At 34.4% G+C, this 26,141-nt stretch overlaps 3 protein-coding genes across 6 annotated transcripts; 2 read left to right on the top strand and 1 right to left on the bottom strand.

Annotated features, from left to right (window-relative positions):
* Window positions 1-441: 441 nt before the first annotated feature.
* On the top strand, window positions 442-2,497 carry LOC105214996 (uncharacterized). The gene is made up of 7 exons (XM_054231353.1): window positions 442-464; window positions 1,064-1,139; window positions 1,208-1,321; window positions 1,447-1,556; window positions 1,610-1,819; window positions 1,925-2,081; window positions 2,145-2,497. The coding sequence occupies exons 2-7, from the start codon at window positions 1,082-1,084 to the stop codon at window positions 2,282-2,284; spliced, it is 789 nt and encodes a 262-aa protein (XP_054087328.1). The 5' UTR covers window positions 442-464; window positions 1,064-1,081; the 3' UTR covers window positions 2,285-2,497.
* On the bottom strand, window positions 2,144-26,141 carry Cbp80 (nuclear cap-binding protein subunit 1). Of its 2 annotated transcripts, XM_011188720.3 has the most exons (9): window positions 26,037-26,141; window positions 25,923-25,971; window positions 24,505-25,843; window positions 24,335-24,438; window positions 9,260-9,507; window positions 8,004-8,247; window positions 7,808-7,932; window positions 4,330-4,518; window positions 2,144-4,255 (listed from the first exon to the last, which is right to left on the bottom strand). In XM_011188720.3, the coding sequence occupies exons 2-9, from the start codon at window positions 25,963-25,965 to the stop codon at window positions 4,142-4,144; spliced, it is 2,406 nt and encodes an 801-aa protein (XP_011187022.1). In that variant the 5' UTR covers window positions 25,966-25,971; window positions 26,037-26,141; the 3' UTR covers window positions 2,144-4,141. The 2 variants fall into 2 exon arrangements, with proteins under 2 accessions (XP_011187022.1, XP_011187021.1); XM_011188719.3 differs by having other exon boundaries at window positions 25,923-26,130.
* On the top strand, window positions 11,996-24,913 carry LOC105214992 (uncharacterized). 3 transcript variants are annotated; one of them, XM_054231340.1, is made up of 3 exons: window positions 11,996-12,284; window positions 17,731-17,948; window positions 21,807-24,913. In XM_054231340.1, the coding sequence occupies exon 3, from the start codon at window positions 21,919-21,921 to the stop codon at window positions 24,091-24,093; it is 2,175 nt and encodes a 724-aa protein (XP_054087315.1). In that variant the 5' UTR covers window positions 11,996-12,284; window positions 17,731-17,948; window positions 21,807-21,918; the 3' UTR covers window positions 24,094-24,913. The 3 variants fall into 3 exon arrangements, with proteins under 3 accessions (XP_054087315.1, XP_054087314.1, XP_011187020.1); XM_054231339.1 differs by lacking the exon at window positions 11,996-12,284 and adding an exon at window positions 15,170-15,532 and having other exon boundaries at window positions 17,710-17,948; XM_011188718.3 differs by lacking the exon at window positions 11,996-12,284 and adding an exon at window positions 15,174-15,532.

Here is a 26,141-nt window from a genome sequence, read left to right as displayed (position 1 = left end):
GCCATAGTTCTTTTCTTGTATTAAATATGGAATGAGTGAAAGAGACAACCCAGGTTATTGTGCATTTCAACCATTTTTGTTTTGACTCCACTTATGGCCGTTTGTGAAAATAACATTTTATCTTAAAAGGTGCAGTGCTTGTAAATAGTTGTAAGTCAAATTTGTAAAACTATAATGAAAAAGTTTTGCAAATGAATGCAAAGTGTATCTTTAGTTAAATTAGCATATGGATCAAAGCAGTTGATGGCAATTATCGGTTAAATCCTACGTTAATTACCAGATAATATATTAAAGTTTCTTGTGTCTTTTCTTGCAAACTACCGAAACATCTTGTGTACGTGGGATCGTTCTTCCCTTTCAGTCTTCTAGCTTTGTGCAATGTGTATTTATAGCTAGAAGAATAAGGGAAGGGCGCGTAGTGGAATCACCGAATAAATTCCTCATCCAGCTACCATATAAATTGGGTAGTACTTGACGAAAATTCGTGTAAACTTTCTTTTAAGCCGTAGACAAATTATCCGAATATATATCCGATATTTTATCAATCTGATAGTACTATGTATAATATATCCCTAACGAAAATATATTTAAAATTAATATTTGTGTAGTTATATTAGATCATTCATTTTATTAAAATCATGTCAAATGAGTTATTGCTTAATCATGAATCCATTGTACTACATTAAATAAGTACATATCTAAATGTTTAATTAAATGTTTTAAAATATAAATAATAAAAAATTTTGTGGAATATGAATATATGCTTTATATTAAATCACATAGACATCTGTTGATAGAGTAATACGTATTATTATTATATTATTATTGTTATTACAATCAATTTTATCCAGAAATACTTTCCCGCAAATAAATAAACTACGGTAAATAAAAGCTTTTTAGTACAAACTGCCTGATGCATTTGACCGGAAGAACTCATTCAAATAAGCATATTTTACCATATATCACTTATTCCAAGTGTTTTCAAACTATTTGAGCAATACATATATTAGATTCTTAATAATGCACAAAAGAATTTAAAACTAATCACAGTCTCAAATTCCAGAATAGCAATAAAATTCAAATGCCTAAAATGGGCGACCTATCTGAGCAGAGTACACCAATGCGTACGCAAGTGCAAGGTACTTTTAACATATAATATAACATTAATTTTGCATTTATATTTATTATACGTAAACAAATGTTATAGCAACAATAATTCCTAAAAATGCGAAGATTTTTACATTCAACCCTTGCCAAAGACAACCCATTAAAATTATTAAGTGTGGGGTTCAAAAAATTGAACCAGCAGACAATACAACAGGTAAATATTTATTAAAAAATTATATGACTTTCCGAGAGTAAAAATATTTAACTACTTGTTTTTGAAAAAAGTTATATCTTCAACAACATTTTTTTTTATCTTGGAATTATACTATGCCTTTGCAGAAGTGATATCTCTTTTAAAAACGATTTTAAACAAACAGGAATCCATTGACCAACGTATGGAGCAAATAGAAAAAAGTGTTTCCAATACCAAAATACTGATATCTAAAAATGTAAGTGTTCTCAATTATTTCGAAATGAAGCAGTAAGTTATTTTGTATTTTAGATTAACGAGAGAGACGAAATTATGGCTCGAAACCAGTTAATACGCGAATGTAAGGTGAAGGTGAAGAGGGAGCGTACCATTGGCCGTACGCTTGAGCAAATAGAAAAGAACATTATCAATGAGATTGCGGCCGGACTTCCTCTTGATACAATGGATGCTATTGCGGAAGTGGAGCTGAAATTAAGTGGGAAACAATATAATAAGTCAATGGTAAGTTAATTTATATGTTTACTAATTGTTGTAGTATAATTTTTCACATTTAACAAAAAGTGTAATGTAAAAATACCTATTTAACTGCAAACTTATTTTTTATAGGTCACGTGTCTTAAAAAGTTTAAGAATGAAAGCGGCAGTGTCGATAAAGTCCTTCGTCACGTTTTTTCCGACACAATAATTAAAAACTTTAATTGGGATGGTCGATGGGGGAAAGAGGCACTTAGGTCTTTAAAAATGGTTGACCAAATTTTGTTTGGTAAGTGTAATTAAATTTTTGTATTAATATCTTTTATTCATACAATTTCGATTTTCATTATAGAGTTGTACGCGTTTGAAGGACGATGCGCTTTTGAGAAGCAAGTAAAAAAATATGTGGAACTTTCACACAATCGTTTTAAGCATAAAGTGAGACTAGCGAACAGAATCAAACAACAGCATGAATTATTGGGCTACCCGTAAAGGACAAACAATAAACGAAATTAGACGCATCTGAACATAATTTTTTGGAATTTCTCAATTTTCCATTAAAGTAATCTAATTATCTTCTGCCGGATATTACTTAAATTTAATTGACAAACGCGTTCATTTTCGTTTTCACTTCGAATATTTAATTTTGATTTTTGGAAATTCTTTATGCTTTTATGTTTAAGTTGAAACATATAGTTTTTAGTGCTATTATAAATGCACTATACTATAACTTAAGGTGGTATTACATACATACATGTTACATATATTTATGTAAGCTTAGACAACATTAACAAAAAGTAATAAACCTTTAATAAATTTTGAAATTAAATTACAGATTCACTCATTGATAGAAATATAATCATACCCACGAAATTCTTTGAATATTTTAATATAAATATTACGAAAGATTCATTTCTAATATAACACTAATTCCATAAATTATTTAATTATTAAATGTCTTAGAATTAATAAACTAAAGTATAATTTATTACCAAATGATACTTACATTTAAACAGAAGCACACCGGTTTTCTAAAGAAACGCGTTTTACTGCAAAGAATACAAAGTTCAAACAAGAATGGTTGGTTTCATCTCCTCATTAGACATTTAGGAGGGACTTTTATATATAAATCATTTGGGTATAAAAACTTTTTCAATAATGATTTATTGGACTATTTTCACAACATATCATTGGGATGCAAGGAAAATATTACAAACCAAATTTCATTGATATTGGTCGAGTAGTTTCTGATATATAGTTTTTGACCCATAAGTAGGCGGAGCCACACCCGCTTAACATTGTGTATACCAATTTGGGTAGAGCCCTTCTGCACCTTCTTTATAATGAAATTTAAGGTTTCTGCTGTTTTCCCTTACTGAAGTAAAGCATTTTTAGTAGTTCTTCTTCTATTTTTGGACTGTATAAGGTAGTACCTAAAGGATACGATCCTTTAAGTTTGGTTTGGTTGATATAGCTCAAGTAGTTTACGAGATATGTACAAAATAATTAGTAGGGGGCGGGGCCACGCCCACTTCTCCAAATTTTATTTCCATAGCTTTATTTATGGCTTAGTTATGGCACTTTATGTGTTTTCTGTTTTCGCCATTTTGTGGGCGTGGCAGTGGTCCGATTTTGCGCATCTTCATACCTTTGGTGCCAAGAAATAAGTGTGCCAAGTTTCATCAAAATATCTGAATTTTTACTCAAGCTACAGCTTGCACAGACGGACGGACAGACAGACATCCGGACTTGACTCCACTCCTCTACCTGATCACTGTGGTATACATAACCCTATATCTAACACGTTTAATTTTGGGTGTTACAAACAACCGTTATGTGAACAAAACTATAATGTTCTCTTAGCAACTTTGTTGCGAGAGTTTAAAAATACAGTTTTAAATCAAACGAAATTGTTCTTGTAATATCCGCATGAAAAGTAAACGATTGGTTTGCACTGTTTTTATTTGCATATATTTGTTGTTAATTCCAACGAGAATCAAATTTGCTGTTATACATCTCAATTGAAAATTCTTTACTCATGCAATATTACAATTCTAGAAAAGTTTACATCAGTGAAACATTCAACCTGCGATTACTACTTGAATTTCAAATATATTCTAACTAAATGTTGGTAAAGTAAGTCAGTACGTTAAACATTTTTCACAAATACATCCATGTCATATTAGAGATAAGATATTAGATAGTTTTGCGAAAAATATTGCCCATTACAATTATTTTATTTGAGAGTTTACTCGTTCACTTTGAATACGGCTGGCGAATAAACATAACAAGCATACTTATTAAATGGACCAAATAAAAAAGTTTTAATCATAAATAACGGTGATTGCTTTAAGCTCTTAAAGCTACAAACTGATGGAACACTTCCAATATGTGTGAGTCCAAGTCCGAGGTGAAAAGCAGCGTCTCAAGTGTACTACTATACTTTTGCACTTGTTCGTGGTGCTGTTGCGAGAGAAAATAAAAAAATCAAATTGCGTAAAAAAATATTAACAATATTTTATGTTAGAATTGCTTACCATTAGAAATACTTGCTGCAGGCGACCAATGGTCCAACGATACCAATCGGTGTCCGGATCGCGTCCGTCCGTGTCAGAACGGACCAAATGTTCGGACAATATCATAATGAAACGTTGGAAAACGATCAAGAAAAGACGTTTTTGATCCACATTGGCTGCCTCCAATTTCTCTTCCATACGCTCGACCATCTGCAGATAAACACATAATGGATCTAATCATTCAATCCGCAGCGAATTCGATTTCGATACGATAAAGATTTTCGATCGCCTAATTTTCACGAAAATCGCCTAATTTTTCACAGGTTACACTGGTATAGCCCCTTAAGTACTACAATAATGTTTTATCACAAAAAGATATTTGTAACAATTTTTATGTCAAAAAACAGTAAACTTCATTACATAGAAATCTAGGGAAGGGTATCTGTGAAATCTCACCATCGTGGAGAACGACCCAAAGCTAAAACATGGCATGTCGATTCAAAAATACTTAGATAACTAAAATATTTTCCAAATAAGTCGGGGGCAAGCGTAGTTAAGTATTTTAAAGGCCGTAAAGCTGCACCAGCTGCAGTAGTATTCTTGATTTTCCGTCTTTTCGGCTGTACAGTTAGTCAGTCAGTCAGCTAAAATCTCTTGCGTGCCAAACGAAGCGTGCAGCCGAAAACAAAACGTATACACAATGTGAATAATTGGGTGAGTGAATAAGGAATAAAGCACATGCATAAGTAAGTATGTAAATATAGAGGGTTTAGTGGCGGCGCAGCCAAATCTGCCGCCAAAACAATGCTTACGTTTGTAAAGCGGAGTTATGCAATTCAAATACAGTGAGTTGCTATACCACGCCATGATGGTTTTTGCATATTTAATTACGATTTTCGTGTTATTAATTAAAACGAAAATGAAACTGAAAGTCTTCGCCAAATTAGGTCAGTTTAATTTAAATGTACACAGAAATTGCAATGCGTTGACCTCTTGGCAATGAAAAGTGAAAATGCATATTAATTTATTTGTGCTCGATCGCCAACATTATTAGAAGAATTTCTCAAGCTCATTGTAGATATCTTATGTACCTCGGTGGTAAAAAAAATATAAAAAAAACATAGAAATTAATAAAGAAACCTTGGATCGATCGCCTGTGAAGGTATATCCCGGTACATGTTGGAGAAGTCCTATATTATAAACGAATCTTAACTGAAACTATCATCTACATAAATATTTTAGTAAAGCTATTCGAGGCTCTCTCTTGTGGACTATTCATTCGTACATGAAATCGCGAAACAATCACGATTCGCAATCAAAGAACTCAAGAAACTGTTATATAACGTCTTTCTTAACTTTAAAGAACCAACATAAACATTCGTCGGAAAATTTCAAAGTAGAAATCTATGTCCACAAAATTTGATTAAAAATTTATTGGTTTCTGGGTATTGGACCAAACTAAATTTTTCCGCGAGATTGAGTCACAAGTAAAAAATTTGTATTCTCCGATTTTCGATGTTAGCCTCCACAATAGAAATACAGAGGTAATCGAAATTATTTACACATCGGACGTTTTTTTACAAGTTTCACACAAAAAACTTTTGCTTGTTGTTGTTGTTGATGCTATGCTATGTTGTTGGAAACCTTCATCTATTCCTAAGCGGAAGAAGTTAGTTTGGTGAGAATAGCTGGACATACATATAACAGAGAAATGGGCAAATTAACCGATTAACCGATTATTTACACACGGCGATTTATCCTTTATCCTTGGATTTGGTTTGAGCAAGAGTAGTATTTTGATTCTATTGCATTCATAACAACATAACTCAGCCTTAAAATATAAAAATTGGTTGATAAAATGCCGAAAACAAAGGAATTGTCAATTATAACTAGATCGGAGACTGTGACTAAGTTTAAGACTGGTATTTCGGCTTCGGAGTTAGTAAAAATTTGTAGAATTTAAAGGAATACTATTTATAATGTTATTAAAAAGAAGGACACGAAGAATTACAAGGATAATTTAAAGAGAACTGGGCGGAAACCTGTGATAACTCAAAGATAATACAGAAGATTAGTAGGAACTGTCCTACAAAATCACACAATTAGTCCTGTTAATATTGCAGCAGCATCGAATCAGCATATTGTATGAACAGTCAAGGATGCTACACTGCTTTACACTGCTCAGGACATTAAAAAAGTTAACAGAAATACCTGACGTTTGGCAAAAATTGGTCAATATTTCCGAAAAAGCGATATACCAGTCATTTGCCTTAAATTAGATCCTGGAGCTTGTCGTGGGCAGATAATGCTAAATTTTGGTTCCATGGCTTGTTTAGCAAACGCTTTATGCATTTACCACGTGAAAATAAGAAATATGCAGTTCAGGCGCAAAACAGAATCGGAGGTGACATACTGATTTTTGGGGAAGTTTTCCTTACTTAAGTTTTGGAGATTTGCTACTAATTTAGAGACCCTACATCATCCGGATATTTCAAAATTCACATGACCATGCCATTGTAGTGGTTAGTCGGCCTTTTCCAACTATTTACTACATTTTACAACAGGACAATGCTCAATTTCAAAAAGGATCTTTACCTACAAAAGTTTTAAATGAATCAAATCAAGTTGACTCCGCACAGCCCTGACCAAAACTTTAGTCCAAACGTTTGGTCTTTCGTTAAATATCAGAGGACAATTGATATAATAACGAAAACGCCGAAATTACCGACATTAAGTCTAAATTAACTGTTAACTTATCGCATAATTGTGTTGAATCAATTCGGACCATAAAGCAGGCTGTTATTGTTGCCAATGGTAATGTAACCAATTATGAATTTATCGCCTTAGAATAGGAACTTATACTGAACATTAAAATTTTAAAGTTATCATTAAATAAGAACAGGATAATAGAGTTCAAGTTGTGTGTAAATACTTTTAGACTACTGCGAGTCTGTCGTTCATTTTCTTATATCTCCGCCATATTTCTAGCTATTCTTGCAAAACTGACTTCATTCTCTCAGGAATAGATCAAGGTTTACAACAGCATAGCATTTTGTTACCATGCATCAACAACAAGCAAAAGCTTTTTCTGGAAAATCTTGGAAAAAATCGTCCGATGTGTAAATAATTTTGACTACCTCTGTATATTGGTTTCGAAATTTGAAAAATGTTTTTTTTGTTTTTAATAATTATTAAATACAGAATATATTTACTATAAAATCTGAAAAGGGGATATAATCTATATGAACCCCTTATAGCATCTGTCATATAAGCTTGACCGAAAAGTTGTATATACCATTGACATTAGAAAAAATATTTTACATACTACATATATCCTGTAATTTATAAACAATTTTTTTTAATCTCTTTTGAGAATTTCGAAACCAATTTATTTCTATTGTGGAGACTAACTTGGAAAATCGGAGAATTACATTTTTCACTTATGACTCATTCTCATTTTAGAAAAATTGAAACACTTAACTTGAATTTTTTAACTCACCTCTTCAGATGGTTTATCAACGTGATTGATGGGTTTTTTGCGCTTTGGCGTTGCTTCGTCCTCCGATTCGCTAGAAGAGGAATCCACTTTTGCTAGCTTCTCCTTAGCGTCAGTCAATTCACTGCCTGCATAGTGATATGTATATATTTAATGTAAATATATTGTATATAAGAAAAAGTACTAAACTCCTACTTACTCAATTTGATGACATGTTTATTCATTTTCTTAATGGTTAAGTGGAGGATTTCCCACAAGTACATTTTGGTAAACTCGCCGGTCATTTCCTTCGAGAATATCCATGTAGCAACAGCTGAGCAATCTACAATTTGCAATTTCAACAATTTGTCGATTATTACTACCATCATTTGTTGGTGATTCTGCCACAACTCATAGACATTGTGGAGTATGCAAATTTGTGCCTCCTCGGATTCTGCGAGCGCCTAAAAAAGAAATGGTTTTTCACAAATATTAGTATTATTATATTAAATTCTATATTATATTAATTTAATATCTAAAATCTCAAAAGATATTGAGTAAAACGGATTAAATATAACTGAGTTTCTATTCCAATGGGTCTGATAATTATAAGTAGTGTTAAAAGTTTAGGAAACTTTACAATTAGTGTCAAATATGTATCGATAATTTTATTTTCTAAGCAAATAGCAACAAAAGTTCGTAAAGGATTTCCAAAGCCCCAAAATCTATTACATAAGAAACATAATTTCTTTCCCCACGATAATGTAAAACCATCTAGGGCCTAATCCGATATAATACAAGTAGTTAGGTTAGATCAAAGGGTAGACCTGCACATTTACAGAGAATTTCACTTAGACAGTATCGACTTGTCCTTTATGACGGTCGAAGGTGCGCCTACCGAGGTGTTTAACCTTAGTCTGGTATATGCTGGACATTGAAGGATGATTCCTCTTCACCTTCTTCTAAGCAGCTTTGGCAACTAGCGTCTGGCTTGATCTCTAATCTCATCGCATGTGTGCCTATTGTTCAGTGACCAGTAAGCACACCAATGATTGCGGCGAGATGAGCATCCCTAAGCAACAGCAGCTGAAAGGACCGTATTCGGCAAACTGCGGGCCAAAAAGACCGCGCTACTGCACAGATTGTGTCCAGCGCTATGGCGCAATTTGACCACGGATTATCCACCCATTTCCCCTTCGAAGTCAATGTTGCTAGGGCATCCTTTCTCGCAAGCTGGTCCGCTTTGCAGTTTCCGGTGATTTCGCGGTGACCGGATTCCCACACAAGTCGGTTAGAAAGGAGTTCGAAGCAACTAATAAATATATTAGACACTCCCTAACTAGCCTTAGAGCGTGCTGTTTTCCCCGAGTCATTGACGAACTAATGGCAACCATTCGTACCGTAAGTATCGCTAAACCGCACTAGCTATTCGCAACGGGTTTGAGTTTATTTAATTTGATTTATTTATGCATTCACCTTAAAAACCAAATGGAATTTCGATATTGCAGCAAAACTGTGCGAGAACGATTTGGCACCCAAATTCAGCAGTGTCTGCACGAACACGTCAATTTTAAGTGGGTTGAATGATGTCTCCGACATTTCCTGATCGGCATTTTCACCGGAGTTTGGCAACTCCTTCAGTATATTGATGACTTCCTCGGGTGTGCATTTCTGTCGTATTGCCACCACCAACTGATGTGCCACTTGAGTGCCGGCCAACGACGCTGAAAGGAGGTAATAAAATTAAAATGAGACATCACATTTAATAACGAAAATAAAAAATGAGGAAATGAATTTGACTATATAATTTTTGCAATTAATTGGCAACGTTTGAATATAAAATAGAAAGCATAGAAGTACAATACGAATGTTACAATAATATTTTGTCATTTCTGGGGGACAATGCACCGGAATGCAGTGCAGCAATGCAGGCAACTTAATCAGTAAGCTGGTTGCAAATTGTAATATTGCTATTGTTGTTGTTGCAAATTATGTATTACACATTACGTATTACTACAAATGTAGGTATTTTAAAGTGTTGTCACAATGCATTTGTGTGCCAACAAGTGTCGTTAGCGTCGTGACTCTGTCGGCTCTAGCAAACGCTAACACTTCTCCCTCACTTTTTTTCAACGCATGTGCGGCGGAATCAACCACAACTGTGTTCGTCTGCCTGGAACAATTTCTTTTTATTTTTCTTCGATTCAGCGCTTCTTAGTTTAGGCAATAATGCGTTAAATAGCTATCAACAACAACAATAACTATACATGTTGTGTATATTCTTTTTATATAATAAGTTTTAAGTAAATATTTGCTTAACAACCATAATATATTTAATTTTTCAATTAATCAGCAGATTTAGTCTATTAATAGCAATTTTGAAGTCAGTTAAACTTTACAATTTATTTCAATTGTCAGTCTATGATATGAATTCAATGTGATTTATATGCAACAGAAACGTAAACACAAAAAAGTAAAGAAACTAAATAGAAAGATTTTTATTTTGATTTAAAGGCGAAAAACTTGCGACAAAACCCCTTTTGCGTAAGGAACTGATTTTGCTGGTCTACTTGCCTTGACTACTATAACAGCTTTTAGTAGTGCGTTTGACTACTGTCTTTATTACTCTAGAACAGCCAGATTTTGCGTAGTCAAGAAATAGTGTTTATGGTTATGATTAGTGTGAAAGAAGCACCAGGGCAATTCTCAAGAATATCGATAAAATTATAGAAATTGTCATATCTAAAAAAAATTATTTGGAACATTATAAAATACGGAGGTTGCAAAAATATAAGAGATATGGGCATCACACGAGCTAAATTAAAAAAAAAATCATGGATCGAATTTTCATATGTGAATCGCAAATTTAATGACGGTCAGTAAGGCTTTGCTATGCGTAAGAAATTTTCTGGTGAAAAATTAACTTCAAGTGATGCTTGCGAAAATCGACTATCTCACTATTTTTCCACTAGAGGCGAGGGTTTCTATAAGACCAAGTCCTCTAAAGCCATTGGCCCAGACGTAATTAATTATTTTATGTTTAAATGCCTACGTCCAACGAGAGTAGAATTCCTCACCAAAGTACTCAACCTGTCGCTGACCACTCTTAAAACAGGAGCTTCCACAGGGCGGTGTCCTCTCCCCGTTACTGTTGAGTTTCTATATTTATGATGATTGCATGATAATTTCGACGGGCACTGGCCAATAGCAGACGATGAGCTCGAGTTGCCACGTGTAACCAGAGTGACCCTTGCGCAACTTCGATCTGGATATTGTAACTCATACTTATCCAGACTTAAACCTGATATACAGATGCCCAGCATGCAAAGAATGCCCGGATGATACTAGTCAACTCTTTGCATGTCCAACGAACCCAACTCATCAAACATCCTTTCCTTTCCTTTGGTCCGACCCTGTCGAAACAGCACGTTTCCAAAGCCTACCGTTAGATGACTTCCACGACTTATACTTATACTTTCCGTTTCAGCAGGGCTGGGTAATCGGTTAAACAACAGCAACAGGATTTTGTGAAAAATTTCACCCATTTCATCAGCGCAGTTAGACTAGTCAGATTGACGAATAGTACTAATGCCAATTATTGCTGAGAACTTAAATTTATAATTTTGATATTTTTTTTTATAATTATCAAATTTTAGTAGTAAATTTGCATAAATTAACGTGACTAAAAATTCGTTTCGCTTTTGTGTAATTGCGCATTATATTCTGTTTCGCGAAGTGTGAGAACGAATATTACTTTAATTATAAGTGAATAAAATTTAAGCAACTCAAGTGGCCAAACGAAAATTGCGCACAACAGTTTGCCTTGCATGTTTCCAGAAAGAGGGAGTTGTTATCAAATTTACATACTTTGAATGAAAAACAAATACAAGGTCGGCGCCATGCCGCCCACTGACATTTAGCGGCGGCGGCAATAATCCAACTAAATAAGTGGACAATGTCAATGCGAAACCGCTAACAAGCAAATTAACGTAAATAAACAAAACAAAAAAAAAATAAACAAAAAAAAAAATAAAAAATAAAAGAAAATCAAAAATATGAATAAGATGCTCACACTTTAAATATAAAATTTTATTTTTTTTTTAATTTAATTTAAAAGACTTGTGAGTAGAAGAATATATAAATAAATATGAAATATGAAAAATAAAAATAAAACAATTTGTCTCCCAAATAATCATGTACATTTGTGATAAGAATGTGCTTTTGAATAAATGCATTCGTTAGCCGGAGAAGGCATAAGTGCAAGAGCATGAGAGGAGTAAATGGTAAATTCGGCCACATTACAAGAAATTTGAACTAAACAAATAAATGATTTTTGTGGAAATTTCACACAGTTAAAATTAAATAAAGTCAAACGAAACGAAACATATAATGAAGCAGCTTCACGCGCCACACAATGTCATTTGGCATTTCAAACAAACCAATTATGAATCTCCACTTTTCGGCAATAAAATAAATGGCTCATATCATAACTTAAGTAAAGGTAAAGGCAAAGGTGATAAGGTAGGTAAGTGCCTTTAAATTACCCAAATTTAAGTTAAAATGTCTCTGCGAATGCGGAATATTGAGAGACTTGAAGGCATTGGAGAGTGAAGAAATTATGTTTATTTTTTTGTAAAACAAAAGTGTGCAGTGTGCAGTTATTAAGTGAAGAGAAAGTAAATGCGCTATGGTATATTTGAAATAAATGGAACGTATATAATTTTGTAAATGATTTTGAAGATTGTCATTTTTATATTTTTACATTTAAGGAAACATGATTAGCAACATCAGAACTTCATAAAGTTCGAAACTATGATTTTAAGAATTTTAAGTAGCTAATTTGCAGCAAAGAAAAAAACATTAAGGCCATAAGAAGACTTTTAACTCATTCTGTTCCCGAAAGATGTAATATATTGTAATTGATATTAATAAATATGTAATTTATTTATTTTATTTAAGATTCGTCTAAGACTTATTATATCTGTGCTCGCACAGAACGAAACTGTGTCAGCGCAAAGTTGCTCTGTAAGTAGTGTCATCCGCATATAAGGGGTTTTAAAGTCTCTTCTTCATTTACTTTTTGGAAGCTTCTGCAGTAATCATTGTAAAGTAGCTCAGTCTACTGGCGTGTCTCCCAATCACACAGTGATCTGTTAACACCCCTACTAGGGTTGTTATGTCATTCCTTTTAAATTTCAATAGTCGGCGACATTTGTCCACTTGTTGAGCAAGTCAGTGATTGTTTTCACTGAGATTCAGCTACATATATCTATAGCATGTTTGTCGATTGAATATCACATAGCCAGAGGTATGATAATTCTTTCTTTATTATTCTTTCTTATTGTAACAGCAAAGAGACTTTAGTGATTTATCGCTTTGCTATGTGTATATATAACAAGTAAGGAAAGGCTAAGTTCGGCTGCAACCGAACATTTTATACTCTCGCAATTTATTGAAGAAACTTATAAATATACAAAATTTACCCATAAATTCGGCATAAAGTTTAATAGAATAACGAAAATCGTAATATATACTATATGAGGGCTAAGGTAATTCCTGAACCGATTTTTTTCATTTTCACCAGCAGGGTACACTATATCCAAGACTATACGCTCACTTAATTTTGCTAAGATATCTCACATATTAACCAATACATATATGCGGAATAAAGCCCACCGTATTTTTGAGAAACCTATAATTGTATATGGGAGCTAGGAGATGTTATGACCCGATTTTAATAATTTTTTCAACAGAACACTATTAGAAGAAAACAATTTCCTCTGAATTACATTAAATTATCTGAGAGATTTACCCATATTTTCGGTTAAAATTTACCCTTTGGCGCTGAGTTCCATATTTTCGATATCCGGGGCCTTGAAAAGTTATAGTTCGTTTTCGACAATTTTTTCACAAGCGATGACAGAGATGATATGCACTATTTGTGTAAAGTTTTATTCCGCTATCTTCATAGGTTCCTTATGTATACATGATAAAGTGAAGGAATCAGATGGAATTCAAATTTGAGTTATAAAGAAAGTAGTAGTTTTTGACCCATAAGTGGGCGATGCCACGCCCATTTTTCATTTTGAAAAAAAATCTGAGTGGAGCTTCCTTCTAATATTATTTCTGTGAACTTAACTCACTTTTAGTAATTTTCAACTTAACATTTGTATGGGAGGTGGGCGTGGTTATTATCCGATTTCAACTATTTTCATGGCGTGTGGTAGGGTACGTAAGAGAACCGACTACAGAAAGTTTGGTTTATATAGCTCTATTGATATACATATATAAATAACCGATTTAAAACCGACGCCCTCTTCCCCAAAAAAAAACTACATCCAAATATGCCCCTTCCTAGTGCGATCCCTTATTCCAAATTTTACTTTTATAACTTCATTTATGGCTTAGTTATGATACTTTATGTGTTTTTTGGTTTTCGCCATTTTGTGGGCGTGGCAATGGTCCGAAAGCAACCCTCTCACTGCCCTAAGGAACATGTGTTCCAAGTTTCATTAAGATATTTTAATTTTTACTCAAGTTACAGCTTGCACAGACGGACAGACGGACAGACATCCGGATTTCAAATCTACTCGTCACCCTGATCACTATGGTATATATGACCCTATATCTAACTCGTCTAGTTTTAGGTGTTACAAACAACCGTTATGTGAACAAAACTATTATACTCTCGTAGCAACTTTGTTGCGAGAGTATAAAAATATGCCTGGACGTTAACGCCCTTTTTGACTGAATGAGAATCTTCACTTGGAAGGTACTGCAGTGATTTGGTATCTACGTTTTTTGAAAATACACCACCAATTTGTCTAGTTTGGATCTGTCTGTATAGATACTTATTTCTGAATCTTTGTCCACATTGGCCATATCCCACTCGTCTCTAGAAGGGAAGCTATGTTTCTGCTGCATCTAGTGCCTGACTTGGCTTCGTTCTGAGAGCTTCACTGATACATATGTTTGCTGTTTGTTGTAAACTTTCCATACGCTTTACCGCGTACTTCTTTTCCATTATTGGTCATCAGACCAATATACTTTAATAATTTGAAAACAAAGATTCCAGTCTACAACAATGCAAAGTTAGTGTTGTTCTTTATTTTGTAATTCCAGCTTTTGCAGGAAACAGCTGTGATTTCCATTGAACAGCGCCACTGTAGCGCCAAAGTGAATAAATTTTCCTTCCAACATTGCGTACCTATAACAACGCGACTCGCATTAACCGTAAGCTGTATTGAGATATACTTTCGTCCCAAAAAGCAGCTTACAACGAAGTGTTGTAAAATTTTATTTTTTCCTTTTTTTGTGTAAGCTTCTAGTTTTCGCAGATTTTGTTGTTGTTGTTGTTCGCTTGTAAGTTTCATGTCTCACTTGACTGCAATGAAGTCAACGCTTAATGCGCGGGTGGTTGGCCTTTCATGCAGTGACTTGCGCCAAACTTTAGGCTGGTAAACGCATTTGTGTATTTGCCACCATTGAGTTAAGGAAAATAAACATAAAGTTTTATGATATTTGAGATACGCGTCCCGCTGGTGGCTCAGTTTGCTTTAAACATTCGAATAGTAAGCAACGTTTAGCGGTTGAGTTTGAGTTCGTGACATAATAGGACGGAAAATATCGCTACTAAAAGCATAATCTGAATAAAAACAAATAGTTAGACAACCTGATGCACAATATTGGACCATGGATTACCAATTTGTGTGTGTGCTGCATGTGCTTGCATTTGTGTTGGTGGTGAATGTAAGTGTGAATTGAAGCGACTTTGCAAGAGAACTGTTTTAAAGAAATCACTTTACGAACTTTATTCATATTAAAATACAAGTGTCATTGCAAACCAGGTCTCGTATATAAATCCGTTTCCATGTCGGCATCAAAGGCCCGACCATGGAATCGGTCTTTAAAATTATCAATTTTAATTGTTCTGATGTGAACTAGTAGTGATAAAGTGAATAAGTGTGTTTACGAATTTTCTAATAAGAGATTCTAAAAAATGTATATTTGTATTTTATATCTTGATATTATTAACCCAAACGATTACCCTCCTTCCGCCCAACCGACGCATGGGGCGCAGTCCGCATACGAGCGGAATTTGCCGAGTCTAGAAAGGCAAGAGATTTTTAAGCGTCCGGTTCTCAAACTGCTCAGCTACAGAAGGAAACATTTCAACAGCTGAGAATTAAAAATTTATAAAAACAAAAAGTTAAAAATTTCTGAATATTATTTATTAAGAGAAGACAAAATAGTTTTTTTGATGTTAAATATTGAGTCAGATGGATCAATTGTGCTGGATTGCGAATTAAAATCATGACTGAATGAATGGTTCATTTAACTCAAAATTCGTTCTAGAAGATTTTAGAAATAATGGTCTAAACTGCCTGGATGAACGCAATGGGACATTAAACTTAATATCAGACAAAAGGAATGAACTACAAACTAAACCACTCAGAAGTTTTACTAGGAATATTATACCTAGCATTTCTCTGCGACTAGTGAGTGTGGGAAGATTTATAAGTTTTAAACGACTAGTATACGGGGGAAGATTCAATCTTGAATCCCAATGTAAGTTGCCTAAAGCAAAAAGTAAAAATTGTTTTTGAACGGACTCAAGCTTATCAGAATGGGATTGATAGCTAGGATTCCATACCACAGAACCATACTCCAATATAGGCCTTACCAATATAGTAAAAAGAATTTTAGTAATATACGGATCACTAAATTCTTTAGACCAACGTTTAACAAATCTAAGAGCACCTTTAGCTTTTAAGACAATTGAATTTACATGAGAATTAAAATTTAATTTAGGGTCCATAGTAACTCCTAAATCAACAAAGCTAAAAACTTGCTCTAAACTGAAGTTATTTATTACATAGGGAGAAAGATCAACAGTTCTACGGGAAAAGCACATCGTTTTACATTTTTTAAGATTCAGTGGCATATCATTTTTGTGACACCAAGTAACTAAATTATTTAAATCCGATTGCAACTCAGTCCTTTCGTTATGAGAAGTATATGATTTAAAAAGTTTTAAATTATCCGCATATAATAAAATTTCTGAAAACTTAATTACAGAAGGTATATCATTGATGAACAACAAGAACAGAATCGGGCCGAGATGACTACCCTGTGGAACCCCTGAAGTGACACTAATTGAATCGGATAATGTATTATTAAATAAAACTTGTTGTTTTCTGTTAGTAAGATATGAGGATACCCATTTAAGAAGTCTTGGTTGAAAACCAAGAAGATCCAGTTTTCGATTTCAAAAATGTCACCCCGAGTAACTTATTTATTGCTAGAATCTCAACTTTCTGGAAATAGTTCCCAGGTGAGGGTATCAACTCATTACTCCGTGATGCAGAATTTTAATCTGAAACTGAAAATCGTCTTGCAAGTCATTCTCTTTACAACGAAATCGCGTGCCAGAAAGCCGAAAACGAGTGCTCGCAGCTGCTTGCTTAACAAAATTTCAAAACCTGCAAAGTACGCGCTTGAGAGTCGAGTACGCAGCGTGTGCAGCGACTTGAAGAACAAAATATTAGAAATATAGAAGCTCGAACTCTGAACGTTTCCAACGCCTTCATAATCAGAAAGAAAGACCCAACGCAAGAAACGGCAAAGTACATAATATGTATGGGAGAGTGTGTATAAACTTTTGAAATGTTTGCTTAACCCGTGCGAAGCCGGAGTGGTCTGCTAGTCTTTAATAATTTAAAAAGTCAGTTTATGCATATTTATCAAAACGTGTAACAATATCGTAATTACGATAATAGGATTAAAAATTGTTCCTCTACGTTTTCGATTTTATTAAACAACAATAAAATTATTATTTTTTTCTTACGGACCTTTTAAATTGTTATTACATTAATTATATAATTCTTTAATTTCAAATAAACTATTATGTATATTAATAATTATAGTTCCGCCTCAAAAATTTCCAGTTCCACGCCGTCGAAGCAATTGTAGGACGCGACCTAGTGCTCACGCCTAAACGTGGTCTACAACTGAATGGGAAAAGCATTTTCTATGAAGAAGAATTTGGTGGAACTGCAGTGCAGAATCTGTCACTCCTGCGTCCCTGGGAACGGACACTGAAGCACGTAACATACGTTACACTTTTCGCGAATGACGCGGCCGCTGCTACAGCCGGGAATATCAGGTAATCAAAAGAGTTTGCGAATTGCCCAGACGCGCAGACACGCATGCCACATGCCGTTTTTTTTTGTTTGTTTTTATGATTGCGCTTTTCGGTGCTCGCGTTGTTGGTTGTGGTTGCGTCAGTGAAAACTAACAGTGCGGAATGTTACGTTTGCTAAATTTGTATTAATTGCGTAGACGCTGTCGCGATGTTGGCATGTGGTGCGAGGCAAAGTGTTTATTCATATGTATATGTTAGCAGTATGTGCAACTTACTTAATAAATTGTCTAATTCAATTACGAAATTTACTAAAATTTTTGCAAAGTTATGCTCAGTTTTGTTTTAGGCAAAACATAACAATCGAAAATAACAAGAAAACTTTTTTTGTAAAAATAAATAAATTATATTTAAAAAAATATTAGAAAATAATAATTTAGACTTTACAGTGGAACTTCCATAACTCGAACTTCTATAAGTCGAAGGTCGTCATAACTCGAACTTTTGAATTGGCAATAGCGTTTAGAGATCAAATTTCATACAAATTTCATTCCATAACTCGAACTTCTATAACTCGAAGTTCTCCATAACTCGAACTCTTGAAATGGCAATAGAAGTAAAATTTCATACAAAATTCATTCCATAAATTGAACTTTTCGACCAGAGGATAATAAAAAATTTAAAATTTTACTACCGAGGCAGTATTTTAAAAGAGTCTCTCTATATCGAATGGAGGCTAAAAATATATGATATTATACTTAAGTATTACATAAATCGTATAACAAAGGCATGGAATTCAGACCTCAAGAGCCAAACAATAGCAAACTGCAACAAACAAAATTACAGAATAAATGTTTTAACGGATGTACATAAAACTTTATGTGAAGTAAATAAATAAAACAGTATAAATCTATATTTTATAGCTGTTTGAAAAAAATTATATTTTAATGCAAATTTCTATAACTCGAAGTCTCTGTAACTCGAAGTTTTTTGTGGATTATGGTGATTCGAGTTAGAGAAGTTCCACTGTATTTTCAATTAATATTTCGAAACTTATTTATAAATTTTTCCAGAATTAAATTAAGCATATAAAAATGTTAATAACAAAAAAATATATGTAGAAAAAATTTTATAAATAAAATGAAAACAACAAGATTCAGAATTAATGAAAAAAATAAAAATAATAATTTAGTCTAATAAAACCAATAAAATATATATTATTTTTAGTTAATATTTCGAAATATAATGTAATAGCAACTATACGCTAGATAATGGATTCGAATTCGAGAATAATTCTCAAAATTTAGATAATTCACTAAATGCTGATAAAAATTGTATATTGAAGTCCTACGGTTGTGTTCACAAAAATAGTGCCTATTTAGACTTGCCAAGTGTCACGCATTCAGATTGTACAAAGGCCAATACAAAATAACTATTAAAACGAACTAATTCAAATGTAATAATTAATCTTACTCTTGATTGTTTGTAAAATTGAAATCTTAAATGAAAATCAAAAAACAAGTTTTTCACATAATTTAAAAAAAATTAAAATATTTGGTCTCATCAAAATCTCATTGGACATAAAAATAGGCTCAAAGCCAAAACATATGCTTAAATGCAGAAATATTACTATTATTATTGGAATATGTTTTAAAATTAGTATTTAGTAGAATATCCCTTCTTTACTATTAAGGTCATGTAGGGTTTGCGCTTAGATTCCACCAAACCGGGGTGTATCTTTTAAAGGATCGTTTACTATGTAACCTGTAGCCATCAGCTTCGACCATTCGTGAAGATGTTTCATAAAATTTTTTTTTGACTAATCGGCGTGTAATAGTTTTAGAATGCTTTTGCAAATTTAGTTCAGTTGCTATTGCTGCAGATCCTATAAAATGATCACACGTTGATACTATTTCTAAAAGGATATTACATCTTTCTGTCGTTTTTTGAGACTTTCCGCTTCTGGAATGCGGTTTTATTGGCAATAAGGCATTATGAAATGAAATATTGATAACGTTTAAACGTTTTAGCTATATTACACTGACTATTTTTTTAGTTTCGCAGTTTTTAAATGATTCCACGACCCATTATATACATTGTCTTTCGAGTCTGAATTAAAAAAAAACTCATGACAATTCGTTGCTTATTATACAAATATAAAACTGAAACATACAAAAATATACTTACAATATATGTTTTGTCAATTAAAATAAGAATTCCGCTATAATTAATCTACTGACCCAATTTTTATTTTGAGTTTGAATGTTTTTTAGTATACAGTGGAATTTCTCTAACTCGAATCACCATAATCCACAAAAAACGTCGAGTTATAGAGACTTCGAGTTATAGAATTTTCATTAAAACATGCAATTTTTCAAAAAGCTGTAAAATATAGATTTATATACAGTTCTATTTATTTACTTCGCATAAAGTTTTATGTACATCCGTTAAAACATTTATTCTGTAATTTTGTTTGTAGCACTTTGCAATTGTTTGGCTCTTGACGTCTGTATCCCATGCCTTTGTTACCTGATTTATGCAATCCATAAGTATAATATCATATTTTTTTTAGCCTCCATACGGTATAGACATACTCTTTTAAAATATGCCTCGATAGTAAAATATTAAATTTTGTTTTATGCCCTGGTCGAAAAGTTCGATTTATGGAATGAATTTTGTGTGAAATTTTACTTCTATTGCCATTTCAAGAGTTCGAGTTATGGAAGAAAATTTGATTTCTAAACGGTATTGCCTATTTAAAAGGTCGAGTTATGGCGATCTTCGACTTATGGAAGTTCCACTGTATATTTAAAATAACGTTTGTTTTTAAGTGTTGCTAACTAAGTGTTTTTAAGAGCTACGATACCCACTAGTAAATTCCCAAAAGGAACTCAATAGTTTATGACTAAGGATATTCAAGAATTTAAGTCAATGTACATTTTTAAAACGTGGGCCTATTATTTTGTTTATAACTGTATATATACATTCCCGATGGTTTCAATCCAGGAGAATGAACTGTTCAGTCGATTTCGTCAATATTGTTATTTCTAAAGAAATTCTATACCCCCCCTATTGGTAAGCTTCGTATCCTTTAAATACATTTTTGCCAATTTTTTACTCTGCATATTGAAGCATAACCTTTTCTAATATTTTAATATTTTTGAGCTGATCTTTAATGCCTTGAATAATATTTGTTGACCATCCGTGTATGAGAAGCAGCGCCAAACCATTATTTTAAATCCTACATGCTTTATAATGCTTCAGTGATAACATTGTACTGAAGCATATTCGAGCAGTTTTTAGGATAAGATTGAAGACTAATAGCCATGAGGCAATATTTTAAACTGAAAAGTTCCACTTCACATTTATTAATTAGGAAATATATAAAAGCTTATATTTGAGAGCGTTCTAACTAATTGAATGACTTTTCGACCAATATTTTGTCGATAGATCAGGGCGTTGTATTAAAGTATGTGCCAAATGACACTAATAGAGTATATTTGGCAGCAACTTTAGTAATAGTATTCGATTCTAATGTTCTGGTAATAGTCACTAGATGGATGAGATATGAAAACCGTTAAATCGGGTGTTGTCTGTGAAGCAATTCGGAGATGGCTCCAATTTATGCGAACTTGCATTTGTAAGAGCAGATGTCAAAGCAAGTGTCATTCTGTAATTACCATAATTCTATAAATTAATTCGAGGCTTGAATTTTAATGAGACTTGGATAAATTTGTTCCCCTCTATAGGTGGATGACCATTTGGCTTTTTACCTTCTAAAAACAAATTGCAACAAAGACGTTTTTCCTAAGTCTGCTTATTTATAGTATATTTTATTTCACTTTTTATAGACTTTTTTCTTTCCACTTAATTCTTGTATAGCAAACAAAGCGCTTACAGCGACTTTCTTCATTCCCCTTACCTGCCACAACACGGTGCTTTCGATACACGCTTTGGGGATATCGTTACACTGGCAAGCGGACGTCTTGAGCGAATGGGAAACCACTCTTTTCGCTTCGTAGAAGGCTTATGTGGTTATGAATGTGAGGCCGATCAAGTGTGGGCTTTGTGGCAAGTGCAGAAGATACGACATCGTGATGCGAATCGTAAATTTCGCTACGAAATGAAATTCAGTGTGAGTCCATTGCGTGCCGAAAGTGTGGGAAATGTTAAAAGAAAGGCCGAATCGAGTGGCAATAATAACAAAAGTAGTGCGTTGCAAACATACATACAACGAGATGACGACTATCCACAGACATTTGGAAAAATAGTGTACAACGATGACGCGCGATTCGCCGATCGTCGGTTTGACGACGTCGCTGGTCGAAATTTTAGACAAGCGCCCATGTACCATCACCGACCGGCGACGCCTATGCCCCAACCGACATTCTTGCATAGCATCTTTCAGCCGCATCCACACCCACACTTTCCACCTACGCCGGATAAATTAAATATTGGCGAGTATATAAAAGATTATCCTGCCAAGACGGCGCCAAAGATAGAATTATTTCCAAATGTACTCAACACGGTGAGCCGAAATTATTATCCCACACCCACCACATATCGACCTAACTATCAAACGAAATTTCCACGCCCCGAATTATATCCACCCACATTGGAGCATGAAGCCATCAAATTTCCACAGAATACGCAAGAGTCAAGCTTGTCCGGAGGTGTGGGAAAATTATCGCCACCTGTGGTGACGCATCATTTCCACCATCACTTTTATATGCCGAGCACTACAAGTATCGAAAACGAGCTCAGCATCGCTGAAAAACCTATAAATAATCCAACAAACTCGTATAAAAATGTAGTGGGAGACACCACGGCGCCCACATTTTTCAATAACCATTACGATACTGGCGTCAAAAATAGTTTCCAACAGGATTCACACACAGTAAAACCCATTAGTTTTCCTAATACGGAGACTGAGGTGCACAAGGAACATGTGGTGCAAGTGACACCGGTAGCGCCTTTGAAGAGACCACACATATACCAAATGTATCAGATACCAATCGACTCAAATGTGCCGCTACTAATCTACCCCGCACCTGTTGTGGAGAATGAATCACCACTGCCGCGTAATAAACCTTTCATACAAAGCGAACCGATGGATGAAGAACCCATACGATATTCTGAACCCGATCCGCTTTACCTAAATCTAGCACACAATCCGTCACTTGATGAACAATCTTACGAACTGGGCGCACCTCAATTAGAATCGCCAAAAATTAATCAATATACAGAACATGCAGATGCCCAAATAAGCGCAGTGAATAACGGAAAAGTAGTGCAGCCCGACTTTATTGCTGCACAATTACCACCACCTGACAGTGACCAGGACGTGCGCATACCATACGAAGATGAATCACAAGGGGTCAGTAAGCGCAAACACGATTTAGAACAGAAATCAAGCGAAAAAGACTTGCAGATATCCTTGAAAAATCAGCAGATTTATTCAAGCGCTGATACACTCAGTGTCAACACCGCGACGGAGAGCATTCAACCCTCCACAACTACGCCACACACCACTACGCTTTCAACCTCTACAACGGCCACTGCTCAATTGGATACGGTTCAAACAACAAGTCCTGCCTTACAGACAACTGCTATACTGACCGCGAATTCGCTACTCTCGGCAACAACTGTAATGCCCTCTACGACTTCCATCGATGATGTCCAATTGCTGACCAAGCAGATCAAACAAAACTTCATTTCCACTTCTACAGCAGAGACGCCCTCATTGCGCGCGATCAGTCGGTATCGTCTGAAACATGTCCGTCCATCTACAACAAGCACTGAGCAGCCAGTGCTCAAGTGGAAACCTAGACGCAAACATTCATACAGCAACAAGTCAAATAATGACGTGAAAATGAATACTGCAACTGAAGAGTTCGCGAAGACAAACTCAACTGAAGCCGAGCAAAAACGTGAGTTGAAAAAGCAAAATCAAAGGAGTGAGAAGCAATTGTACACAGGAGTTGCTTCCAATTCAACCGAAGCTGGTAATATTAGCACGATCGCCAAAAAGAGCAGTGAGGTAATCGAAGTTCTCACACAAAAATCGGTTAGCAAGTCGGTGAGCATCAAAGTAGGTAATAACGGTGAGGAAATACCAGTTATTGTTGATGATAGTGACTATGTTGCGAATGAGGTGAAAACAGATTAAAAAGTAAATTTTAATCTCTCTGTTTTGTGCTTTGAATACCAAAAATTTTAGATATTTGAGTACATTATTGAAGTGGCAAACTTTATATTGTAAATTTTTCATATATTAAATAGTAAGTATAAAACTGTTAAATTATATATTTTTTATCATATGTATTAAAAAATAAATATAAGTGTGAAACAAAAAATAATTTAACCATATTAATGAATTATTCATTATTTTCGTTCTGTATATCACTTACCTGCATCTTCGGAAGCATATTTATAGTTGGGTTGCGGTGGAACTGGTATAAGCTTAGCATATGCTTCGGGCATCATTTCGGTGATGCGTTGATGATACGATAATCTAGAATTTTGTAAGATAATATAGAGTATGCGAAATTTATAATAAATATATACGTTCAAACAATACCTTAGACATTTGTGCAAAACTTCTTGTATAAATTTTGGACGTGGATGTTCTGGATCTAATAACAAACAACTATCCCACTCCTCCCACGACCAAGTGAATTTGAAGTTACTCAAATGGTAAGAAAACCAATTAACGAAACGGTCAAAGCATGATGTATTCATTGAGTCTATACGCATGAATAGAATTTCAGTGGCCTGTGCTAGCACTTGTGGCAGTGTTGCTGGTTGCAATTTGCACAACTCAATTAAAATTGAACCATAAACAATTTCCAGATAACGTGGTGTAGGCATATGGAAGATTTCCGCAAATACAACCTCAACAATGCAGTATTCAAGTGGTATTTTGTTCTTGTAGGGGAACGCCAGAAGTTGCGCTGCACAATCCTTTCGTTCTAATTTATGTGTCTCAATAATATGATGAAGGTGTTCTTCAATCAAGAAACGTTCAATTGAATGTGCTCCTGGTAAATTTGGGCCATCAGGGCAATCAGTGTAATCGAACATGCGATAAACTACCCACGGCATGGGATATTCATATGATTCATGATGCGGTGGAGGCACTATAGGTGGTAAATTATGTTGTAGTGCTTCACATAAAATCGAGTCAAAGGCCAAGTATGGACGTGGAATGTGTTTTTCAGCCCAATTATCCTGGCGTAATTTACGTATTTGCGCCCATAGACAATCCAAATATTCTTCCTGTGGATGTGGTGCATCTACAGACCACACACGCAATGCATTGTGGTGCTTCTTAGAACGTTTATTCAAATATACTTCAATGCGTAATAGCAAAGATTCTAATGACGACTCTTTTTTCTCATATAAATCACGTCCAACCCATGGCAGGGTGGAGAGCACTGCGAAAACGAACCAGTCGCGACGAACTTGTGGTACTGTATCTTCGTTTGAAACATCAATCATGGTATCCAGAAGTTGTAAGAGGCTAGTGGCAGAGATGACATGACAGTTTACTAAATCAGCCAAAAAACGTAACGAATAACGTGCGGCATCCCACCAGCACATTTTCAATGCCTCCTTAAAGGTTTTCACCATATGGTCTACAAATTCGCCACCGAATTTATAATTTTTCGCGTTTAATAAACCAACCAATGTCGTGTAGATAGTGCATTTTTCTGGCATTTTAACGGCACAATCTGATAGGATTCGCAATATTTTTAATCGGAAAGTTCCCAGATCTGCCTCCAACACTGAAACTAATCCTTCTAAGTTGGATTCTACTGAAGATGTGCTGCGTTCACCAACACGCAAAATCAGCGACTCCAACCTATCTTCAATTTCCTGGTTTTCAGAAACGCGTCTACGTTTGCGATTACGATGATCTAAAAGTTAAAGAATAAATTGAAAGATACTTATATGTAGGTATTTCTGACAGCATGCCGCTAATGCATGCCAACATACCATAGCCTTCTTCATCGCCATCGTGAGGTCGTCTACGATTCATTGCTACCTGTTTTATTTATACAATATGTTAATATAACTATTTATTAACTAACGTGGTTATTATATGGTTACTTTTTATAATTTCACACGAATTAATAGAGGAATAGCATACGCGTTTTTTTTACTAGACGCTGTCAATAATTTGTTTGACAGTTTGCCGGTTCGGTATTGCCAATG

Source organism: Zeugodacus cucurbitae, chromosome 5, assembly GCF_028554725.1.
Source record: "Zeugodacus cucurbitae isolate PBARC_wt_2022May chromosome 5, idZeuCucr1.2, whole genome shotgun sequence".
Classification (NCBI taxonomy): Eukaryota; Metazoa; Arthropoda; class Insecta; order Diptera; family Tephritidae; genus Zeugodacus; species Zeugodacus cucurbitae.
Note: the sequence above shows the minus strand (reverse complement) of the source record. Positions and strands in the feature narration are given on the sequence as shown.

Bases quoted from the DNA above. Each gene is read 5' to 3' on its own strand.
- LOC105214996 (XM_054231353.1), top strand. From the start codon at position 1,082: ATGCCTAAAATGGGCGACCTATCTGAGCAGAGTACACCAATGCGTACG. The intron at 1,322-1,446 runs GTAAATATTTAT...ATGCCTTTGCAG, and splicing joins ACCAGCAGACAATACAACAG to AAGTGATATCTCTTTTAAAA. The intron at 2,082-2,144 runs GTAAGTGTAATT...TTTTCATTATAG, and splicing joins GGTTGACCAAATTTTGTTTG to AGTTGTACGCGTTTGAAGGA.
- LOC105214992 (XM_054231339.1), top strand. From the start codon at position 15,476: ATGGATTACCAATTTGTGTGTGTGCTGCATGTGCTTGCATTTGTGTTG. The intron at 15,533-17,709 runs GTAAGTGTGAAT...TAATAATTATAG, and splicing joins CATTTGTGTTGGTGGTGAAT to TTCCGCCTCAAAAATTTCCA. The intron at 17,949-21,806 runs GTAATCAAAAGA...ATTCTTGTATAG, and splicing joins GCTACAGCCGGGAATATCAG to CAAACAAAGCGCTTACAGCG.
- Cbp80 (XM_011188720.3), bottom strand. From the start codon at position 25,965: ATGAATCGTAGACGACCTCACGATGGCGATGAAGAAGGCTATG. The intron at 25,844-25,922 runs GTATGTTGGCAT...TTTAACTTTTAG, and splicing joins TGGCGATGAAGAAGGCTATG to ATCATCGTAATCGCAAACGT. The intron at 8,248-9,259 runs GTGAATGCATAA...TTTCTTTTTTAG, and splicing joins AATTCCATTTGGTTTTTAAG to GCGCTCGCAGAATCCGAGGA.